Raw genomic sequence first — 12803 nt, 5'->3', positions numbered from 1 at the left:
ATGACAAGTAAAGTACGGTACTGTAATTATCTACAACTTAATTCCAGGGATTAATTGCTTATTACTTAATGATGCAGCAAAATATACAACTCAAAAATAAAAGAAGAAATATGCCATTAGGTACTATTTCCAATGCATATTTAACAGAGCTTCTTTGAGCGACATTTAAATATATCGGTTTTCCACTTTAGTATATCTAAAAATATACGAACCAAATAAATAAATGTATATCTCTAAGTAACAAGTTTTTCTCACGGAATTCGGAGTATCTCACGTTGTTACCCTTATTTACAAATCCAAGCGTTGCCGAACCTCGAGGCGTCCCAGAGGAAACGGGTAAGTAATAAAAAAGATCGCAGGCAATCATATTTTATCGGGAAAGCTATTTTTCGCAGGTGGATCCGGACGGGCGTTTATGTGCATGCCTCAATTTGCTCCCGGCTACGAAACGACTTGTTAACAATAAGCCTACGTCGTCAGTTTTTGTTTTTAAGTCACCCGTGACGCGGGGTAAAAATCTCACTTCCTGGCCAAGGCAAGACGTAAAACTTTAGACAAACCACGGGCGGTAATTCGCAAAGCCCCAGATCGCATATTTATGGCCCTCACCTTCGGTTCGAGCCACAAATATCTGCGATCTGGAGCATTCACGAATTCACCTTCCTAGGTATGTAGTGTACTATTAGTTAGAGTCTGTGCGGAAAGAGAAGAGTCGTGGAATGTATGCGGCCCAATACATTCCACGACTCTTCTCTTTCCGCACAGACTCTAGTAACACGAAATTTATTATTGTGATAATGTGCATGTTGATTTATTGTTTGTGTGTTTTGTAAATTTATTTGTGTTGTCTAATTTTTGTAATATGGATACGCTGTCCGAAATAAACGCATTTTTTTTTATTAAGGTTGCTAAAGACATTGGTATTTTTAATCCTTTCATGTAAAATTAGCATTTCCGGCATCGTAAAGCAGAAAAACCCATCTAATATTAACAGCGTGAAATTGTCTGAACAAACTGGATGCCAGAATGCGTATTCCGTCATTCCATATAGTGTCAACAACAATGGAATAGTAACTCACACTAATATGTACCTACCTACTCTTTTTGGGTAGTCGTGTAAAAACAAAGAAAACGTGTAAGTGGTCATAGAGCACAGCGCGGCTGGTCACGAAGCGTTAACAGTTCATAAACAGCGGCGATATATCGGCGGCGCGGGCCGCCCGCTGCCGATTTACGGACGTGACCCGCGCACTTGCCGCAAACTACCACCGACAACGGGCTGATTAAAACAATAACCACTGATAAACTAGCCAACAAAATATTTGACGCATATTTTCAACTAAACTGTAAGAAACGCAGCATGTGACTACCGATCTTTAGATATTACCTCAAATCAGAAACTACGACAGTTATCACCGAGCTTATCTTTTATAATATGGCGGCAAACAAGCATACAGCCTGCCTGATGGGAATCGGTTAACGTAGCCTGGCATGCACGCATGTAACAGCCCATGTGTAATGCCGACACTAAAAACCTAGGTACACTAACCCTGTTCACTGTTTTTTAAAGTACTTACAGAGTTACGTTTATGTCAGTCCCTTTATACAGTCTCTCGAGAAAACCATGGCAGGATGCTGATTCCACCTATTAAGTAACTATTAGATTATGATATATTGAGACATGTCTTTATAAACATTATGATGGTTCCACTGGCAAGGCAGATGCTCTCTGTAACTTGGCCTTTTTTAATGGGTTTAGGACAGCGACGTGCAGATAAAAGAAACGTAGTCGATTTTCTCAGCCGTGCGCAGTGGGACATTGTAGCTACATACAATGTTAAAACATAAAATTTGATTTTCATGGAGTATCAGATAAACCCAGCTAGCTGTGGGAAATACTTATTCGAAATAGTAGCCATTCTACTACGTTTATGTCAGTCCCATATTTTGATAAATTATAAATACATAATATCTTTCAGAATCGTTAGAAGTTGTTCCATTTTGTTCTAAGTAGGTGTCAATATCACGCATTCAGTGTTGTGAATAACGCTTATTTTTAGGCTTAAAGACTCGAGCCCTCAAGACTCGTAAGTCTTGAAGACGACTATATATATTTGAGAATTGTATTTATTTATTTCACACCTATGGATGTAAGAAATCGTCTTTGCCGCCTTTGAGGCGTTAAGCCTCGAGAGTCTTAAGGGAGTCTTTAAGCCTCGAAATGAGCGTTATTCACAACACTACACGCATTGCGTTGGTAACAGGCCGACTGTACGCCTGGAAGAACAAAATTGTTTACCATCAATCTTCTATCACATTAAATATCGTTTTGCGCTTCATCAAATGAACATGAGACTTATTACTAATCCACGGCTTGCGTATAATTTCTTTCGTTTTATGTTTATATATTCCTAGATAATGGTAACTACTAATATTTAGTTATTAATCATCAACCTATACAATCGTATAGATACTTTGTGATAAATGTATAAAGTTCTAGAAAAAAAACCATTAATCGGACGAGACTACACATAATAACAGACACTTATAACACCTATCAGTTACCCAATACCCAAGCAATGACGTTGTCATCATATCATTTTTTGGAAAGACTTTGATTTTTAACAATATTTTCTTTTTTTAATGCACTTTAAAATAATAAGCAGCCCTCAATAGTTAAATATGCATAAGTGTAGGAACATCTTGTATTCATTAAAATATTTAGGCATTGTAATTTAGTTATCCTACGACGAGCGAGCAGATATAAACAAAATTAACAGTTTACAATCTAAACTGCCACCAAAACCGATAAGCTGGTCGATGGAAAATAAAGGCATGAACAGCAAAGCCTAAACACTGTAGGTAAATATCCTGGTGAAATTTATCATAATAATATAACGAAACGTGACCCAGCACCTTCGAAATTACAACGCAAGCAATAATTCAATCAGGCCAGGCTTAACCGGCTCTCTCCATGTTTACCCAGCACCCCTTCTCCTTCGACATTATCCCGTGCTATCACCTACTGCTGTATTCGAACTTCAAGATATTCACAAGAGACGATACGTACTAGATCCATTCTAGATACGTTATAGTTTAGATTTCAACTAGTTCTCTTTTGCAGTGCAATTCGGACAACCAATGTCACTTTTACGATAGATCATGTTAGATATCTATTAGATGTGAATTAGATCTCTAAGCAATATCTTGTGGAAATCGTTCAAGAGTATCTCCAGAATCGCGGAAATGTCAAATTTGACAGGTTAGATCTTAAACATATCGTTATCGTATCTTGGCGATGTCTAATAGATGTCTATTACAAAATCCGAATCGTGCACTGTATCATATTAATGGAGATTCATGGATGTCAATAAGGTAAATAATAGAAATACATGCACGACATTGTAATTGAGTAACTGAGTATCGACGTTCCTTACGCATACGTAAGCTAAGTAACTAGGCTACAAATATTATTATATCAATATTTCAAGATGTGGTTTCAACCTAACCTAAATAAATTACTTTGAATTTATTTTGCTTAGTAAACATAATATACCTACAATATATGGTATTAAAAAACTAACGTATGTATCTATAAAATAAAACAAAATTAATAGTTTGATAAATTAGATACCTACTTATTAAATCGTAATTAATTACCTAAGTATACCTAAAAGCAGTGTACAGACGCGCGACTAATTTAACAAAATATTGAGGTTACGATGTATATTAGTGCTACGTATCACGACTCCCTTATTGTTAATTTACTTAATGTTAAGAGGTTTCGTCAACGAAAGTTTATCAAAAAAATAAAAATATTGAAATAAAGAAAGAAAATGGCCTTTTCCGGGCGAGCGAGCCATATCACTTGTGTTGAAAAACAGAACAAATCCTATATAGTTCCGTTGAGCCGCTCGTATCGACTGGTTGTGCGATGGCGTCAGGGATAAAAACGCTCATTTGTTTCGTGGCCGTCACCCTCCTGCGCCCCGCCTCCTGCCGAGACGAAGATAGGATCATGAAAGGTGATTTTACCCCTTTTTTAACCGAAGCAATACCGCCGCTAAATCTCTGACAAAATGTTGAGTTTATCTCGAACAATGTCCAAGTCGGGACTATTACTGTAAGTCTAGGCTATCGCGGCACTCTGGGGAGCAGTAATGGACCTGCGGAAACGGCCGGGGAAAGAACAATGAAAGTCTAGTGTCCGCAACTTGATTTAGTGGCCTTGGACACCTAATAATGTCTGTCGCGTAAAAAGATTGGAGAAATCGTACGTAAGTTAACCCTTAGCTTTAAGATTTAAGTCTCGGGAAAGAAACCTCGGAGTATATTTTATGTCACTTAGTAGCTTTTGAGTAATGTTTGCTTCTCAAGCTTTTTAGTTAAGTAGGTATGAAGGTAATCAATAATCATGGATTCATTGTACGTAGCAACAAAACTGTTGTCCGTGAATATACTAACTTGCATTAATAAATAAATGCGCACACATAATGAATTTTAAGCACATAGTTTTACTTACCTTACGAGTATTTTTATGTGTCGCTTGCATTAAGGCAATCCTTATTTGCTCGTATTAGTATATTGTCTCAGCGCCGCCATTCACCTAACTGCAAAGATATGAGCGCCGATAGGCACTTAGCCGGCGGCGGCGCGCCGGTCAAAATTGGTCGGCGGCGGCGGCGAATCGGCGGCGTGGCCTTGAAACACCTTAATGAAAAAATAATTCAAACCAAAATTTTACCGAAAAAACATGTTTTTGCTGTAAGAAAGTTATCAAATAAATGCATTTTTTATTTTCAAGGATAATTTAATGAATAATGGTACGAAAAAAATTGATATCGTATAAACTGTGGATAAGCGGTATCGCGCGGCATCAGATGCGGTCTTAATCTTGGCGAGGCTCTGGCCGGAAGATCTTAGCGAGGCCCTTATCTTTTGTGACAAGTTAAAAATTGCGGATTGACTGTATCAGGGAAACGTCTTGTCGATAGTCCAAAGAAAATCGAGCTCCGTCATTAACTAATATCGATTCAACAAAACCGATTTATGTCAAAAAGTGAGGCCCAACGCCGAGCTCCATGTAACACCGAAGACTTGATTTCGACGCCTCCCAATGCGTGGCCAGAGGATGAGCTGCAGGTAAGCATACAGCTAAGAATCGAACGCCAAGTGTAAGCTTGGCTGACAGCCGAACGCCTGGGGCGCCGATTGCGGCGCGCTTCTGTGCGAGGTCGAACTGCAAGAGAGCAGAGCGAGGGCGCAGGCCGATAAAGACTGAAGTCATAGTGTTAAAGATATGGAGCTTTCCTGCGGGCGCATTCGTGCGACGCCAAAGGCCGAGCTGCAATGGAGCTAAGATCGGATAAGGATCAATGCTCATGCGTTTTAAAACAGCCCGAAAGTTGAGCTCCAAACAGGGCCAAAAACTTGCAGGTTCAGATAGCTGCTTAATTCCATGCGAGCGATGCAAGGCCAAAGATTGAGCTGCGAGAGAGCAAAGCTTGAAATTTTATCAGTGGCCAAGTTTAATAGAGACCCGATTCTGACGCCCTTCCGTGCGAAGCCAACGGCCGGACATTTGGACGTGGAAACGCTTAATATCTCAAAAGTAACCCCATTTTATACCTTTTAAAGACGTTTAACCATGCTTGCAATGGTTAAATTCGCGGTAAATGACGGATGGTTAGCTGGCAAAATTAGTTATGCATTGGATCGGTAATCCAAAGATGTGGGTTCGAGTCTCACGTTAGCCAGAGTTGATCACAGTAAATTTTTTCATTGTGATTGACATATGTTTAGTGTATACATAATATGTATTATATATATGTATACAATCTATAAATTGTAATCTGCCGTGCTAACAACATATGCAGTAATCGCAGTTAAAAAGTCATGCAATTGTTTATCTTGTTCTCTTTGAATAAGTTCTTTATTTAAACGATGTTTTTCATGCAAGTACTGCACGTACGATAAGCAGGGCATTAGTGGAACGTTCCACAATAAAAATGGAAGGAAATCAGTATGTTTATTACAAGCATATTGATGTTAAAATTGATATTAAATAATTTCGTTTCCCCAAGACTAGTAGCGTGGTTACTAGACAGATAAGTTTGCATTTGCCTTCGATATTTTTGAATTATATGGGCCTAAAATACCTTTTGAATGCCTATAAACTATTCGAAGTGGCGCCGTTAATGATCTAAACTCGATTAAAAATATATTATCTGATTCCGAAAGTAGTAGTAACTACCAAGGTCACGCCGATGCCACGCCGATAGCGCAGCGTCGGCGGCGGCGGCACGAAAATTTTGTCGGCGGCGGCGGCGGCGCGCCGGCGCGGCGCTCATATCTAAACTGCATTACCAAATTAAATATTTGAATATTAGATTTAATATTAAATTAAATTGAATTGTTAACGAACTGTTCTCTGGGAAAAGTGGTCTCCTGTCACTTACTAGGAGACTCCACTGTATCAACAAATCGACATATTATCCAAATAATATCTTTTTTAAATTGTTTTTCATGTTACAGCATGCTTTTGGCCTTATGAAGTATACGAGCCTTGCTTCGGTGGCTGCGCGGAGGTATCATGCGACAACCCGCGCAACCACCTGCGGCCGTGCTACCCGTACTGCGAGCCCGGCTGCGTGTGTCAGGAGCCCTACGTGCGCGACGACCGCACGCACCAGTGCGTGCTGCCGCAGGACTGCTCTCCGTGAGTACAGATAACCCGCTGCTACTCTTATAAGCTTATAACGAATAAATTAACTCCCTTCGAAACTACCTAATATATAATATAACTAATATATCTTAGTATCTTCCACCCAAATAGTTAAGGATCATACAAAACATAGACATATTTTGGATGCAGCCACAAGTGCAAGCATTTCAGGCCTTACTGAGGTTAGTATAAAATGTAACTCAAAGGTTGATTGATTCGTTGATTTACAGGACTCAAATGGGCATCCCGGTGCCAACGAGACGTTCTGAAAAATACAACACAAACAACAACTACAATACGAAACGACACTATGCGAAAAAAGAAGAAGAGGTTCCAGAAGTAAGAGAAAACGAAGCGGTTTCGATAAGTCAGTCGAATCCACGCACGAAGTTCTCATCAGATGTGTCGAGAATGGGGAACTACTTCAATATAGTGATAGCCCCTCCGCCTATAAGGGCGCTGCAGCCCAGGAAGATAATGCAAAGCGAAGCTCACAGAGCGCCTAAACGAATGTTACAGTAATAGTCCCATTACTGTAACATTCGTTTACCTACATTCGAATGTTAATGGGAGTGCGAGAACAATTACTTTTTACTAACCAACGTACTGGTTATGAAATATCTGCGACTGGTGGGACTTACGGACGTCTTTGCTGTGGAGTCAATTTGTAGCTTATTAGCTAAGTTGCTCATATGTTTATTATAAGACTGTTTGTTTCTCAATAAACTAAAAAAAAGAGTCATTCGAATCCGCCGCCACGAAAGCCGCTCCCATATTGCCGGGAGTTCATGGTTCGGGAGTGGAATCGAAGTTACGCCCTCATTTTCACATGACATGTGTTTAACATATTAGTTATGTCTGGTACAGTTTTAAAAATAAAGTAAGTAGAAGTTTTGTATGTAAAACTTAATATCACTTTAGAATGAGAGCGTTACTCCGGCGGCTAGATTAGTGTGACTCTTAAATCGTATTTATTTTCCTATATCGTAGTTTTATTTAAGTGAATTTAATCAACCAACCAACCAACTTTGTAATACTTTCCCGGCGAAACGTCAACTACGCATTAACAATTTTGTAATTTTGTTTATGAGAAGTTTTGATGGAGCGACCAATAATAAATCGTTTACCATAGGACAATTATTTTACCTATTTCACAAGAAATTTTAGAGGAATAATAAACGTATATCTAACTTGTTAAGTGTTTAATAAGTTAAATAAATTATATAATAATATGTTCAGTAGTTTTATTAAATTGGAATAATTGAATAATAGGGTATTTGACACATGTTGAATTAATATAACTAAATCTAGTTAAATAGATAGAAAATGAGCAATTTATCACTATACATTGGAAATTTAAAAAATATATGGGAATAATAAAAAAATACAAGGCCAAGGTTAAAAAAAAAATCAAAAAAGGAAAAAAATAATGATAGGTACTATTCGATTCCATACTTCCTTACTGCTGCGTTTAACGCGTAAAACAATGAGGTATCATTAGATTAATTGATGTATAATGGGTGTGCAGCAAACGCATCGCGTTTTAAGGTGACATTCCATTTCTGACCGCAGCTACACTACTGGTACTGAACGCGTCGTTGTTACTGTGAATTTCCTAGTAAAATGAACAGTAGTGCAACTGCGGTTGGAAATGGACTGTCACCTATACGCTGCGTTTATCGCATAAAACAACCGCACGCTTAGTCTATTATATAATTACTATATGTATCATCCCACAATGATGGCTCGGGAGCCCCGGCAGGAATACCTGTATACCAGCTAGTGCCCAGTACGTCCAGTGGTTAGTATGATTATATTACTAGAAGCTTTGTGACTTCGCGAACCCCCACGTCTCAGAAATGTTTAAAAATTCCATCGAAAAATAAATAAAGCTCGTTCACAATATTTCACGAGAATCGATTAATAAAAGCGACCTATGTGGAATAGAACTGTTAACAAACAAACATTTTTTCATTTCATTTTTAAATACTGTTTAAAACTACACTGTATTTATAATCTACTTCGAGCATGACACACTGCGTCAGATTCGCACGTCACTCTGAAGTTTGAGCGAGACAACCCTATATGCGCATTATAGAGACGTCCCGCTCGCACGTCGGAGCGACGTGCAAATCGGACGCAGCGTGCCTTGCTCCTTAGCTTTTAAGTACCCGCGACTAACTTCGTATGCTTAGAATGACTAGATACTTCCATATCCCGTTCCATAATAAATTCCATCCCCTTTTTATCCTGAAGACCTACCACGAAACACTTTCGACGTGTTGCCTCTCTGTCCCACTTGTGAATTCGTACATGTATAAGTGTGACAGGGAGGCAACACGTCAAACGTGGTTCGCGGTAGGCCTTCTGTTAATAAATGATTTTCGAGACTATCCTTTGTCCTTTTCCGGGACTCAAACTATCTCCATACCAAATTTGATATAATTTGGTTTAAACGTGAAGAGACTTAGTTGCTTCTGTATTTATTATATTAGGTAGATAGAATACTCTTTATTTATTGGCATACCCCAATGAAAGATACAGCTTGGAGAAAACAATTGATTAAAGATAGAGGTAGACAACAAGCGGTCTTATCGCTTATTTTTAGGGATAATAGGAATTAGTAGAGAAACATGATACATATACAGGGGAAACATAAGGATATTTATTAATTATATATATTATTTATTTATATTTATAGTATAAATCACAGCAAAAATAACTCAAGAAATGTATTGTGCCCATAACATGTTATCGAGATGGTGCGAGTACCTACATGCATATACCTCGTTATGTTTTCCTATTTCATTTCAAGAAAACGAACAAATATCTCTTCCGGGATTTGTACTCGCACTCTTACCGTACTATAAAAAAAAACTCAGGCGTATCATTTTCTAAACAAAGTTTAGCGTGTTTTCGACGAGTTACAGTAAACCAGTATGGTGGCGAGAAAACGGTGGCCATTACCGCTTATACACATTATACACGAGTTACTGCCTACTAAAACTAAACTATCGGACATGCGTTATTTCTTGCTATTAGCCTTTATTTTATGTGAGTGTTGTTTTTATTTTAATTTGTGGTAATGAAAGTTGGATGCTGGGTGAGCCAGTAATTTTGATTTTTCTTGGTATACTTACAAAAGAGTTATTTCTTGGAGAATTTTTAATCAATACATATTTTGCCATATGAGTAACTCAACTTTTCAAGTAGGGGTATTCGTTGCCTACCTGAAATATTTGTTTTGCGCGTCAATTTTATGTGAAGCGTATTGTTCATATCTTGTTTTGATAACAAATGTAAATATACAATAACTCCACCCAATAAATGGGTTTAGGTCACGTACTTTTATGTTTATCAAGATTAGTACCTAGTTACCGTACATTATAAATTGACTAGCGACCCGCCCCGGCTCCGCACGGGTTACCATTGTTACCAAATTATACATAAACCTTCCTCTTGAATCACACTATCTATTTAAAAAAACCGCATCAAAATCCGTTGCGTAGTTTTAAAGATCTAAGCATACATACAGAAAGACAGACAGCGAAAGCGACTTTGTTTTATACTATGTAGTGATGATCGAAATGAATCCGCTTCCCAGATGACATCGTGGCTCAGGCGGCGTCTAGCTACGACTACGAGGAGCTGATGGAGGGCAAGCACGCGCTCAACGAGGACCGGCGGAACTGGAGGAAGAAGGCGCTGGACCCGGGCAGCGACGTCGAGAACCTCATCAGGGGGCAGCGCCGCTACGACGGCGCGGGCGGCGGGAAGAGCGCGGAGATTTACGAGTAAATACTTACCTACTCGACTTTACATAACTAATAAAATTAACGCTGATTTTAACTTCCACGATTTTTACACATTATTAAATTGCACAACGGGATTTAATCGCGTATCTAAGTTTTAAGATTTACCTCCGACGTTTCGAGGACGGCGTTGTCCCCGTGGTCTCGGAGAAGACTGGCTAAAGTTGACATCAGCATCTTCTAACCGCGCGAGTTTTTCGAACTACCCGCACTTGGTCTTGTTTATCAGCTAGATACTCGATTAAGTCCCGTTGTGCAATTTAATAAAGTAATAAAAATAGTTTTGCTGGGCGTTTTCCGCAAATCGACAACCATTTCGTGAAAAGGTAGCGCTACTCTAGCCACCCCAGCTCCTCCACGAAACCTAGCCATGTCGTTAGGTTGCTAACTGCTTCCTTTAGTATTTACGGTGCCCCTAAGTATTTTTTCCTGTATAGGTGCTTCTACTCCGCCGAATTTGTTGCCGGTCCCATATTGGGATACCCTCCTCCAATTGAGGGGGGATTTAAATCTTCTCGGGGCAGAGGTGTAGGGTTGGAGCCGGTGTAGCTTTATTTGACGTTCATAAACGCATTGTAATTATGCCTACTTAAATAAACTATCTTTTATCTTTATTTTATCTTATCTTACCTGTTTGCAGTCTAGGAGAATATGTTTTACTGTTTCCTCTTCTTCCATGCACGCTCTGCACATGGGGCTGTTTGTTTTACAAAAGTAATGCTTTGGTCTCTGGTTGACGCTGCACCTTGCATACATTGCATATATTAATCATATCAGCTCTTTATCGTCCACTGCTGAGGGTAGGCCTCTCTTAGTACGAATCCTCCTGTTTCAAATTTAGTTTTTATAGATAAAAATAAGTAGGAAGAATATGATAAATAAAGACAAAATAATGTTTCTTTTCAGAGAGAAAGAGCAAAAAATGCCTGCAGCAATGAATTGTGATCGACCACGTGAGAGGTAAACTGCATGTATTTAATGCTTCACTGACTTCACTGTGTATCATGCTAAAATTTGAAAACAAGTTAGTAGTAGTCACTTTTGACTTGAACTGAGACCTCGATTGTCGTATAATATTCATATTCAATTTTACAGTCAGTTACTAAAATATACTTTTGCAGGAAAATGTTGTAATATCTAGGTTCGTACAAAATAAATTTCAAATTCATAGTAAATACTTATTGCATAATTCCAATTAGCACTTTGCCATTTGGTAATACAAGAAAACTTTACTATTTCCTATTTGGTTGAGTTAAAACCTTTATTTTTTTATATGCAAAACTCAGTCGGAGCCAGCGATTGAAATTTGTTAAATAAGGTAGTTCCATTTCATATACCAAGTCCTCCTTAACAGGTACGAGCCGTGTTTCTCAGGCTGCGCTTCCGTGTCTTGCGACAACCCGCGCGACCGGCTGCGGCCGTGCTACCCGTTCTGCGAGCCAGGGTGCGTGTGCGTGCCGCCCTACGTGCGCGACGACCGCACGCACAAGTGCGTACCGCCGGAGGAGTGCACCAAGTAAGTTGCCTTTTTGTAGTATTAAATACTGCTTGTAGTGAGCTGCTATGTCTTGCTACCCGTTCTGCGAGCCAGGGTGCGTGTGCGTGCCGCCCTACGCGCGCGACGACCGCATGCACAAGTGCGTACCACCGAAGGAGTGCACCAAGTAAGTCGTTTATTGTAGTATTAAATACTGATTGTAGTGGGCTGCTATGTCGTGCTACCTATTCTGCGAGTCGGGTTGCGTGTGTGTGCCGCCCTACGTGCGCGACGACCGCAGCAGCAGCACACGTGCGTAGCGCCGGAGGAGTGCACCGAGTAATGGTGTTACCGTTGGGGCTAAAACCACACTTAGTACATTTTGTAAGTTTAGGAGGTTGAGTTATAGTCTCGTATTGGAAAATAAAACAAATGTCTTTGTTACAGGGGCTTAAAAGGAGTTCCAGACATTGGAGAGGAGGTGTAAGAAATAACATACATATAGGTATAAGGAATTGTAAATATCGTACCTGAGTTACGTTATTTTTAATAAAATACTATAAATAAAATAATTACGAAGATTATGATACGAGTACTTTTGATTGTGTGTGACCCTTTTAAGACAACCAGTTTGATAACTATCAATTTTAGGGTTCCGTAGTCAACTAAGTATAGGAACCCTTATAGTTTCGCCATGTCCGTGTGTCTGTCCGTCGGCGTCTTTGCTTCGTTATCGTTACCTAGTGCTAAAAAGCTGCAATTTGACAGGGATACCTACATATTAAAATAT

At 39.2% G+C, this 12803-nt stretch overlaps 2 protein-coding genes across 2 annotated transcripts; both read left to right on the top strand.

Annotated features, from left to right (window-relative positions):
* Positions 1–3809: 3809 nt before the first annotated feature.
* LOC134654335 (uncharacterized) lies at positions 3810–7246 on the top strand. The gene is made up of 3 exons (XM_063509799.1): positions 3810–4025; positions 6535–6718; positions 6955–7246. Exons 1-3 carry the CDS (start codon positions 3935–3937, stop codon positions 7244–7246), a joined length of 567 nt encoding a protein of 188 aa, XP_063365869.1. The 5' UTR covers positions 3810–3934.
* A 2376-nt stretch (positions 7247–9622) lies between these two features.
* On the top strand, positions 9623–12546 carry LOC134653821 (uncharacterized). The gene is made up of 5 exons (XM_063509184.1): positions 9623–9778; positions 10329–10518; positions 11443–11496; positions 11891–12052; positions 12461–12546. The coding sequence occupies exons 1-5, from the start codon at positions 9664–9666 to the stop codon at positions 12498–12500; spliced, it is 561 nt and encodes a 186-aa protein (XP_063365254.1). The 5' UTR covers positions 9623–9663; the 3' UTR covers positions 12501–12546.
* Positions 12547–12803: the final 257 nt, after the last annotated feature.

This window comes from Cydia amplana, chromosome 14 (assembly GCF_948474715.1).
Source record: "Cydia amplana chromosome 14, ilCydAmpl1.1, whole genome shotgun sequence".
In the NCBI taxonomy this organism is placed as follows: domain Eukaryota; kingdom Metazoa; phylum Arthropoda; class Insecta; order Lepidoptera; family Tortricidae; genus Cydia; species Cydia amplana.
Note: the sequence above shows the minus strand (reverse complement) of the source record. Positions and strands in the feature narration are given on the sequence as shown.

Excerpts from the sequence above, each read along its gene's own strand:
- LOC134654335 (XM_063509799.1), top strand. The coding sequence starts at position 3,935 with ATGGCGTCAGGGATAAAAACGCTCATTTGTTTCGTGGCCGTCACCCTC. Across the intron at positions 4,026-6,534 it reads CGAAGATAGGATCATGAAAG|CATGCTTTTGGCCTTATGAA; the intron begins GTGATTTTACCC and ends TTCATGTTACAG. Across the intron at positions 6,719-6,954 it reads CTGCCGCAGGACTGCTCTCC|GACTCAAATGGGCATCCCGG; the intron begins GTGAGTACAGAT and ends GTTGATTTACAG.
- LOC134653821 (XM_063509184.1), top strand. The coding sequence starts at position 9,664 with ATGGTGGCGAGAAAACGGTGGCCATTACCGCTTATACACATTATACAC. Across the intron at positions 9,779-10,328 it reads GCTATTAGCCTTTATTTTAT|ATGACATCGTGGCTCAGGCG; the intron begins GTGAGTGTTGTT and ends TCCGCTTCCCAG. Across the intron at positions 10,519-11,442 it reads AAGAGCGCGGAGATTTACGA|AGAGAAAGAGCAAAAAATGC; the intron begins GTAAATACTTAC and ends GTTTCTTTTCAG.